This window comes from Rattus norvegicus, chromosome 8 (assembly GCF_021556685.1).
Source record: "Rattus norvegicus strain SHRSP/BbbUtx chromosome 8, alternate assembly SHRSP_T2T, whole genome shotgun sequence".
NCBI lineage: Eukaryota > Metazoa > Chordata > Mammalia > Rodentia > Muridae > Rattus > Rattus norvegicus.
Genome location: NC_141541.1, coordinates 26,552,344 through 26,562,769, shown reverse-complemented (window position 1 = coordinate 26,562,769; position 10,426 = coordinate 26,552,344). Strand labels below are relative to the sequence as shown.

The 10,426-nt window shown below is 51.1% G+C and overlaps 1 protein-coding gene across 4 annotated transcripts; it reads left to right on the top strand.

Moving 5' to 3' along the window:
- Positions 1-3,476: 3,476 nt before the first annotated feature.
- Spc24 (SPC24 component of NDC80 kinetochore complex) lies at positions 3,477-8,378 on the top strand. Of its 4 annotated transcripts, none has more exons than NM_001398872.1 (4): positions 3,477-3,659; positions 6,635-6,779; positions 7,015-7,196; positions 8,080-8,378. In NM_001398872.1, exons 1-4 carry the CDS (start codon positions 3,500-3,502, stop codon positions 8,184-8,186), a joined length of 594 nt encoding a protein of 197 aa, NP_001385801.1. In that variant the 5' UTR covers positions 3,477-3,499; the 3' UTR covers positions 8,187-8,378. The 4 variants fall into 4 exon arrangements, 2 of the variants coding, with proteins under 2 accessions (NP_001385801.1, XP_087418805.1); XR_015626773.1 differs by having other exon boundaries at positions 3,496-3,659; positions 6,635-6,791; positions 7,029-7,196; positions 8,080-8,269; XR_015626772.1 differs by having other exon boundaries at positions 3,496-3,659; positions 6,635-6,791; positions 7,019-7,196; positions 8,080-8,269.
- Positions 8,379-10,426: the final 2,048 nt, after the last annotated feature.

Below are 10,426 nucleotides of genomic sequence, written 5' to 3'. Positions count from 1 at the left end.
TGTTGCCCTTTAAAATAATTGGCTGGTGCTGGGAGTCAAACCATAAACGTTACTTCTGTTTTCCTCCTGATTGGTAGTTGTCAGGGAGTGACTTGGAGGTGCAGGCTTGTTAGTTAACTTGAATCCAACCTTAGGTCAGGTTGGAGTCTGAACCCAAGATGGAGTTGGTTTGGTCTCTCACCTTTATTTATCCCACAAGAGCTGGGATTAAAGGCATGCATGTCCGCTCTGCCTGGATTTGATATGGGGCTGGAGACTTGAACTTGGGTCCTCCTGCCTGCACATCATACACGTTTTCCACTGAGCCACCTCTTTAGTCCTTGTGCTGTTTCTATTGTCCCTATAAGATTCTTTCTCTGTGTGTGCATGTGTCTGCATATGCAGGTCTCCATGGAGGCCAGAAGAGGGGAAGGGATCCCTTGGAGCTGGAGTTACAAGTGTCTGTGACCCACCCAACAAGGGAGCTGGGATTTGAACCCCATGCTTCCTGATTGAACAAAAAGTGCTCTTAACCACTGAGCCATCTCCCCAGCACTTTCTGTTCTGTTTGTTGTTTGCTGTTTTATTGCTTTGGGTTTGGTTGTTTTTTTGTTTTTTTGTTTTTTTGTTTTTTTTTTGGTTCTTTTTTTCGGAGCTGGGGACCGAACCCAGGGCCTTGCGCTTCCTAGGTAAGCGCTCTACCACTGAGCTAAATCCCCAGCCCCTGGGTTTGGTTTTGAGACAGGGTCTCACTATGTAATCCTGCCTGGCCCCAAACTCCCAACGAAAACCAAGCTGACCTTGAACTCACAGAGATCTGCCTGCCTGAGCTTCCTAGCTGAGATTAAGTAAACGTGCACCACGGTGGCTGGCCTTTTATTCTGGTTGGCTGCTTGTTTTTTGAGAGCAGGTCTTGTGAAGCCCAAGCTAACACTGAACTTATGAAGTAACTGAGGATGCCCTTGAACTCCTAATGCTCCTGCCTCTACCTCCCAAGTGTTGGGATTGCAGATCTGTCTGTGCCACCACTCCCAAATCATGCAGCACTAGGAAGCGTCCTGCGTGCCAGGTAAGCTCTCTACAAGCATCCCACACCTCCTGTTTTGAGACAGGATCTCCTATAGCTCAAGTCGTCTTCAACTCAGCTCCTAGCTGAGGCTGATCTTGAGTCTGATTTCACTCGGACCCCGGGACGGAGCTCAGTACTAGGCAAGTGCTCTGTTGTTCCCCACACCTCAGCCATGTTTCTCTGTCTGCTAAGGCACCTGCTCTCTGTCCAGTTCTCCCTCTACACTTTGCGGCCTCAATGGGTGGGCGTCAGCCCTTCTGTGTCCCCAGTAATCAGTACTTTCCTTCCAAGGTCTTTTCAGCTATGTGCCTCTTGCTGGACAGAAGCTCTGGCCAGGACTGGGAGGTGGCACACCCTTTGCTCCTAGATGGGAGGTGGGTGGCACTTTGGGCACTTATGTCTGCTAGGTCTTGCTCAATCCCAGTAGTTACCTCCTGACCCTGCCCTGCTGATAAGAACAGGCTATCTTTAGCCCCAGGGTTTAGAAAGATCTGCTAGGAAGCTGCCAAGGTCACAGGCACAAGTTGCATAGCTAGAAACTGAACTCTGGGTCCCCACCCCCAGTGCCTTCACTCAGGCCACCTGGGTGCTAAGCTAGCACTTTCTCACTAACCCAAGGCCCGGGCTCCCATTAAAAAAAAAAAAAAAAACTTGCACTGTTATGCAATTTACTGACTTCAAAGAAGGTGGTTGGCCTGACAGAGTCACCCAGCAGCAGCCAGGTGGAGATGAGGCAGTTTCTACTGTGAGAGCTCAGGGGCCCAGCTCTCATCCAACCAGATCGCCAACTGCCCTCCCTGCCCACCCTTCCACCATCGCTCCCCAATTTTCACATTCTCTTGTTTTTGTTTATTTGATCGCTTCAGATTTTCAAAAATCCTCTTTATTATTAGTGGGGAGGTGGGCACAGGGTGCCACCAAGGCAAATGCTGGTCAGAGAGCAGATTATGGGAGTCAGTACCAGTGTCTGTCTGGGTGTGGGCATTTAAGGAGACAGGGTTCAAGCTGTAGTTCAGGCTGGTCTGGAACTCACTCTGAACTGGAGGCTGGAATCCCATGAATGGCAAGTTCTCTTCCTTAGCCTCCAGAGTGCTAAGGGGCCAGGTATGAACCCCATACTTATCTTCGGGGTTCGTTGCTTGTGGTGCAGGCTGGCCTGGGATTCCCCTCCATCCTCAGCTCCCACCACCCGAGTACTAGCAAGTACCCGAGTACTTTATTTTGTTTTTTTGTTGTTGTTGTTGTTTGTTTGTTTCGGAGCTGGGGACCGAACCCAGAGCCTTACGCTTCCTAGGCAAGCGCTCTACCACTGAGCTAAACCCCCAACCCACCCAAGTACTTTAAAATTCTTAAAGATTTTATTTTATTATTGGCTTATTTTATTTTCTGAGACAGATCTGTTCATATAATCCTGGCTCTCCTAGAGCTCTATCTGTAGACCAGGCTGGCCTCAAACTCAGAGATCTGCCCGCCTCTGCCTACCCAGTGCTGGGATTAAAAGTGCACACTACCACACCAGGCCCCTATTGAAACATTTCAAAAACACAGAAGGAGGAGCCTGGGAAATGTAGCTGTGATAAGCAGCATTGGCTGTTCTCGTAGAGGATGAGGGTTTGGTTCGAGCACCCACATGATGGCTCCCAACCATCCGTATCTAGTTCCAAGTGGTCAGACGCCCTTTTATGACCTCTGCTGGCACCAGGCAAGTACCTGGTTCACATACATAGATGTAGGCAAAACTCTTTCCCGTACACATAAAGATAAATAAGTCTAAAACAATATAGAAACGTGACGATCGTGGTGGCACGAGCCTGTAACCTAACCACTAGGAGCAGAGGTAGATAGACCTCTAAGCTTGGTCTACAACAAAGAGCTTCAGGACAGCCAGGACGACACAGTCTCAACAGCTCACACATATCCCAACTTGCTTCCCCACACCCCCACTTCCACACCCCCCCAAAAAAAACCCTAATAAATCCCGTTTTTATGTGTAGTTAAAATATTTCTAAAGTGAACTTTAAAAAAAAAAAAAAACCCAAGCAAAGACAATAAGCCATCTGCTGCTTCGCTCCTAAAGCAGTGCCTGCTACCTGCAAACTTCTCTAGGATCACACAACTTTCCAGTCTACGCATGCGCAACAGACTCGTACTGAAGCAGCCTCTTCCCGGGCTCAGAGCGGGAGAATTGACGCACGCGTACTGGGCCAAACGCGGACTGGCCACTCGTGGCACGCCCTCCCTACGATGATTGGTCCTCACACCTGAGTGACAGAAGGCGTTTCTTAGGTTCTCCACAAAATGGCCGCTCCTTCCGAAGCTCTCTGTCCACTCGCTGATTGAGTCCTGCAGAAGACGGACGTAGGAACGATCCAATGAGTCTTAGGCTCTCTGGGAATGGGGCAGGGGCCACGGTGAGACAAATTTGCGCGGGCTCGGACTAGGCGGTCAGTCATGGCGGCTTTCCGTGACATGGAGGAGGTGAGCTACGGGCTACTGAGCCTGCTGGCGGCCAACCGCGCCGAGGCGCAGCAGCGGCGGCTGCTCGGGCGTCATGAGCAGATGGTGGAGCGACTGCTGGAGATGCAGGACGGCGCCGACCGGCAGCTTCGGGGTGAGGGCCGGGGCCCAGCGCTCCAGCCCTGGGGGACTTCTCGGTTGGAGCTAGCACTCCTGGACCTCAGTTTCCCCACCTGACATTAGCCATCGCCCAGAGGCGTCCAGATAAGTGGTAGAGCTCACAATGCGCGACTCTACACGATCTTACTCCGTAGCTCAGGAAGGTTTGGAAGTCAATTACGATCCATCCCTCAACCCCACCCTTGCTCTCCACTCTTGAGGGTCTTCCGAGGGGGAGCGTCGGTTTCTCCACTCGTGAAACCGTTGTCATGATAGTGGATGTCATCTAGGGACTTAGAAGTAAATCTAGGGGTTAGCGGGGCCCGACCCTTTATGAACTTTCCAAGACTCAGTCTTAAATGTAGTTCTGGCTAGTGTAGAACTCTATAGCTGAGAAATTCAAAGAACCTTTGCTGTCAGCTCATCAGTGCCGTGGTTACAGGTATGAGCAGTCTCCCATCTCAGTGTCCTTCACTGTCAAAGGTTGGGAACTTTTTAAAAATGTTCATGCCTTCCCAATAGATTGTTGTGAGCAGAGCCTGCTGTAAGCTTGGCCTTGGGTGACTGCAGGGAAAAGCCCGTGGAGGCTGGAATCCTACTAGAGAGGAGACAGGATAAACATTTACACTGCAGTGATGGATTGAGGAGACAAGTCCTTTCTGTTATGAGGAGCGGTGACATGGCAGGACTGGGCAGGGCTTTCTGCAAAGATAGTGGGGAAACCTGGAGGAGTTGAGGTAGCAGGGATATGGTAAGGGTTTTAAAACATTTGCTGCCAGGCGGTGGTGGTGCACCCCTTTAACCCCAGCAGGCTCAGGACAGACAGAAGAGCTCTTTTTTTTTAAAGAGTATTCATTTTAATTTATATACTGCAGTTGTCTTCAGACACACCAGAAGAGGGCATCAGATCCCATTCCAGATGGTTGTGAGCCACCATGTGGTTGCTGGGATTTGAACTCAGGACCTCTGGAAGAGCAGTCAGTGCTCTTAATCACTGGGCCATCTCTCCAGAGAATTCTGTCTTAAATAAATAAATAAATAAATAAATAAATAAATAAATAGAAATAAATAAGGACAGACAGAAGAGCTCTGTCTCAGACAGACAGACAGGCATGCTGTGAAGAGCTAGAGAGTCATGACTCAGCAGTTAAGAGCACATACAGTTCTGGTCTGTATAGCAAACCCCAGGCCATGCAGGCTGCACACAAGTCCCACCTGCAAGTAAGGGAAGGGAACCCATAGTTTTATCCAGGATACTTGGTGAACATCACCCAGACATTCACCTTATACAGAACAGAACAGCCATGCAAGAGAGCTGGGAGGGGGTGGCCAGAGAAGGGGTGGGAGATCACGTCTGCACTGGAGGTCCTTCCTCGGTCCTGCTCAAAAACTGCCAGGAACAGGGGCATAAAGGAAGTGTTTCGCCAGTGCCCGAGACAGCAGCCGGGGAAAGTGCCTGAGATACCAGCTGGAGCTCAGCAACTAGGAGAGCACAGTTCTTCCAGAGAACCTGAGTTTGTTCCCAGCGCCCATGTCAGGCAGTTCCCAACCACCTGGGACATCATTTTCACAGAGATGTGACACTTCTGGTCTCCGTGGACATCATGCGCACAATTGCATACAGCTAAGAGTAAGGATTAAAGTAAGCTTTTGAAAACCCAAGCAAGAGGGGCAATGGCTGTGGTTCAGTTGGTGGAGCGGTTGACTGGCATGCATGAAGCCCTGGGTTCCATGCCCAGAGCTGCATTAGACAGGCATGGCAGAAGGGACCTGTCAAACCAGTGTTCCAGAGACGAGCAAGAGGGTCAGGAATGAGACTGGAAGGAATTCAAAGCAGCCTAGTGACAAACACAAGACCCATGTCAAAGGAACAAAAGTATAACAGGAACTGCTAGGACTTGGAGCAAGCAGTAATAATGAAGTAAGATCTGGGGGCCGTCGAGATGGCTCAGTGGGTAGAGGCCTTAGCTGTCGAACCTGGCCATCTTAAGTCTGATTCCTCAGAGCCGTGCAGGGATTGCGCTGACTCCTGCAGCTTGGCATCTGATCTCTACACGCAAACATGCTGCTTTTTATTTGAACAAGTCTTGGTTGCTTGAACATATAATCATAAAGTTTGAGATACCGGAGCAAGAGGTTGCTGAGAATTCAAGGTTAAGCTCAGTTATGTAGAATTTCTGGCCAGTATCGGCTACAGAGAAATCCTATGTCACCCTTCCCCCGTTCTGCCCCACACAAATTTTTTTGAGAGGGGTTCTTGCCTAGTATGTGTGAGGGAGGCTCTAAATTAAAACCCAGTGCCATAAAATAATTAAAATTAAGTAACTCAATGGCTATACATTGTGACCTGCTTCTCTAGAGTAACTTGGGAGAATAAAACAGAAGGATCCTTTGAGTCCAAGAGTTTGTTTGTGGCCAACTTGGACATCATAGTGAAATTCTCATCTCATCATTCAACCTTCCTCTCCAAAAACCTTAAAGATTATAACAAAAGCTGGTAAGAGAGCTGTACACGGACCCTCCCAGCATTTGGGAAGTAAGAGGCCAATCTGGGCTACCTAAAACTACTTCCCAAACAAAAGACACCAAGTGCTGCTTTGGTAGGCAAAATGCCTGCCTAGCACCCAGAAAGTCTTGGCTTCCACCCCCAGCACCACACAGATTGGGCATGGTGGATAACTTAGGGGCGCCCCCTCCCTCTACCAAGTGGGTCCCAGAAATGGAACTCAGCACCTTGTCTGCTGTTACTGAGTTGCTGGGGGCCTTGGCACAGGGTCTCTGAGTTTCACCTAAGCCGGAGAACTCTGCACCCTCCTGCCTCTGCCTCCTGAGTCCTGGGTTACACTCTCAGTATTGCCTGTGTCCGGCAGAGCAGGGGCCAGGCCCAGAGGCTGGGAAGCGCTCAGGCTTGGAGCAGAGTTCTGGGCAGAAGACAGAACAAGAAAGACACCCACTTCTGTCCCATTGCAGAGACTCTGGCTGTGGAGGAGGAAGTGGCTCAGAGCCTTCTTGAACTGAAGGAATGTACGCGCCTGGGAGGCACCGAGCTCCAGCAGCTGGAAGTGGAGCTCCAGAAGGCCAGCAAGGAGGATTCCTGTCTGCAGGCCAGGCTCTGATATCCTTCACTGTGCCCAGCAGCCTCTGTCAGAGTGCACTTGGGTTAGGCTGCAGCTCAGTGCTGAAACACCCTGCCTGGGATACCCCAGTGAGAGATGGGAGTGTGGCTCAGTGGTAAAGCCCTTCCTAGAATCCCCCAGTGAGGGGCTGGGATGTGCTCGGGTAGAGCCTGCCTAGCATCGGATCTTGAGGTGATTGTCCTAGCTCTCAGCCTTGCCCTTAACTGACTGCACTCAGCTCACCGCAGAGCTGCAGGAGCTCAGGGAGATGGAGGAAGATCTCCAGCGACAGGAGAGAGACGTGGATGAAGACAACACTGTCACCATCCCCTCTGCAGTGTATGTGGCGCAGCTCTACCACCAAATTAGTAAAATAGAGTGGGATTATGAGTGCGAGCCCGGGATGGTCAAGGGCAGTATCCTTTGAGAAGTCGGTGTGGGCTGGGGGGGGGGCACCTGGGGAAAATGGGTACACCCTCCTCCTTTCTCCATGACCATCCCAGCTCTGCGAAGGCAGAGGTTGGTGATCTCATGGGAGATTGAGGTAACCTGGTCAGCAAAGGAGAGACAGACAGTAAGCACAGACTTCTGGACATCTGTGCCCAGGAGTAGAAAGTGGGCTCGTGGAGAGATATTGATCCGTTGTACTCATGGGGTGTCATTCCCCACATCCAAATGCAGACAGTGTCTCCACAGATGACAGGTAGAGGGAGCCCAGTTTATCTGTGACTGCACAGTATGGAAGATGCGAACGTAGCGCCTTTGCTCAGCATATAGGTGACCTGGAACCTATGTGAGCTCCAGACCAGCCGCAAGGCCTTGCTGGACCTCCCCGTTCTGTCTCAAGTGCTGGGACTGTAGGTGTTTGCCATCACGTCCAGCAAATAGACCATTTTTTTCCCCCCGGAGCTGGGGACCAAACCCAAGGGCCTTGCGCTTGCTAGGCAAGTGCTCTACCACTGAGCTAAATCCCCAACCCCACAAATAGACCATTTTTAATTAAAAAGAAGTGGGGGTGGCTAGGCAGAGGGATCGGTGAGTAGGGGCTCTTGCCACCGAGCCTGATGATTGGGATTCCATCTCCGGGACCCACTTGGTAGGAGAACACCAGCTACACATTGTCCTTAGCGCACAGGGACACTGACATGTTTGCACTCACACACCCACAGAAACAAACAAACATAAAAAGGAACCAGCCTGGTACCCAGCACTTGAGAAGCCGAGGCAGGAGGAATCACAGTTCAAGGTTAGTGACAAACTGGGAAGACTGGATATACTTTCCTTTCATCTTGCCCTCAGTTCACCACGGCCCCAGCGTGGCCCAGCCTATCCACTTGGACAGTGCGCAGCTCTCACAGAAGTTCATCAGCGACTACCTCTGGAGCCTGGTGGACACTGCATGGTAGCCAGAGCCTTGACCTTGCATAGAATTGAGGTTGAAGGGGCCAAGAAAGGGATCACTGTAAAATTAAATTCTATATGTAAACGAGTTCGTCAATTTATTCGCTTGCTTTGAGACAGTGTCTCGTTGAGTCCAGGCCGGCCTGGGACGTCTTCTTTATTTTTTTATTACATTAAAAATCATTACTTTTACTGTATGAATGTTTTGCCTGCATGTATGACTGTTAGCTATGTGTTCCAATGAGGTCAGAAGAGGGCATCAGATCCCCTGAAACTGGAGTTATGCGTGGTTGTGAGCTCCCATGTGGTTGCTGGGAATCAAACCTGGGTCTTCTGCAAGAGCAGCCAGTGCTCTTAACAGCCACAACGTCTCTCCAGCCCCTGTCCACCTTCTTTCTTTGAGGCAGGGTTTGAACTCCCAAGGATCTGCTTTCTCCACCTCCCCCAGCAGTTTACCCAAGTTTTGGGTTTGGCCTCAGGTCCTCCTGTGTCAGCAGTCAGCTAGCAGCTACCTCACCCCTCTTCCCCATTTATGAGGTCCTGACACCAAGTTCTTCACTGGGAGATTCTCGGGTTGGGCCCAACTCCTGAGCCACATCTAGAGCCCGGTCACTCCACCTCACCTAGTGACAGCTGTCTGAAGTCTTAGCTTTTGGGGACACCATCCCTGACCTCACTGGATTCTGGGAGTGTCCTGACAACAGGAAGTGTCCTGAGCCATGACTGAGTGTCCTGGGGGAAGGTCACACCACTAACGGCTACTGGACTAGCATTAGCCCACATTGCCTGCTGAGTCACTGCCGTGGACTCGTCTTTTCATACCAGTGTGGAACAGTTGCAGGATAGAGCACTCACCCAGCCCGGGTGTTCTTTCCTCTGGCTCTACACAGTGACCTGCAGACCTGGTGCCTGGCAGAGACGGCCATGGGGTTCAGGGCTGCCAAATAGCCAAGCCAGGGGACTGGAGGTGGCTCATGGATAAAGGTGCTTGCCACCAAGTCTGATGGCCTGAGGCCTCATAGGACCCTAGGGCCCATATTTGCCCTTAACAGCACCTCCTCTCTTCCAGGGGACCTGGGTTCAATTCCTACCACCCATAGAGTTCAATGCCTTTAACTCTGATTCAGGAGGTTAGATGCCTCTGACTGTGTCAGGCTCTAGGCACACACATAGTGGGTGTATATATATGTGAAACACTCAAAATACACAAATCTTAAACAACAACAAAAAAACCCAACAGCAGCAGGAACCAACAATGAGGCTTCACTCTGGTCCCTGTGGAAAGGAACTACCTTGCTTTGCACAGGAATGGTGAGTGCCTGGCTGCTTGAACCCCTGAACCTCCTAGCAGTTGGACCTGCCTGCGTCTACCCTGCTCCCTTCACTGGAGGAGCACCAGGGGCTGACTCCAGGGCCCAGTGAGTGAGGATTGTGTCCCAGCGTCCTGGAGAGCCCCCAGCTCTGCATGCCTAGGCTCTGAGTCACTACCTAGCACTGGCTGGCTGCCCGGGACATCCTGGGGCCAGGCCACAGCCTCCTGCCCAAATTCCTACCCACAGCCTGGCTTGCTCTTTCTAAGAGAACCAGACACTCATTTTTAGGACCAGCCAGAAGGAAGAGCAATCATGAGTCTAGTTTACAGATGAGGTAAACTGAGGGACAGTTCCACCTGGCCATTTCCCTAAAGTCCCAAGGCATCATATGAAGTTCAGGGGTTGAGCCATTCACCTGTGCTCTACTGCCACCAATGGGCAGTGGCACCTACAGCCACGTGCCCCCTGAGGTACATAATGTCTTCCTTTGAGGTGTCACCAGGATGAGGTGGTTTGTCAGGACAGTGGTGAGAGCGCCCAACGGGTAGCCAGCCTATTTTTCCAGTCTTTCTATCTCCTCTTTCTGTCTGGGTCAGCTGTGGTTAGAGCATCTCCACCAGGCAGCCTCACTAAGCAGGAAGGATGCATAGGCCAAGGAACTGAGCAGGAGGGCCCAGGGACAGCCAAATTGGAAGGCCGTCTCCTGACTCAAGAGCTGGGCTGGTGTTGGGGACAGAGGATCCGTTGTGGGTTATGGATATGACCACACTTGGGGACTGAAGCCTACAGGTGACTCACCTCAACCTGTGACCTGCTTTGTTGTTCGGGCCGCTCTCACCTCTGTCTCAGGACCTCTTAACAGCCCTTTTTACTGTGTCTGTATGGAGAGACACAGTATGGAGGGAGGTAAGTGCAGGCCATAGGGTGTGTTC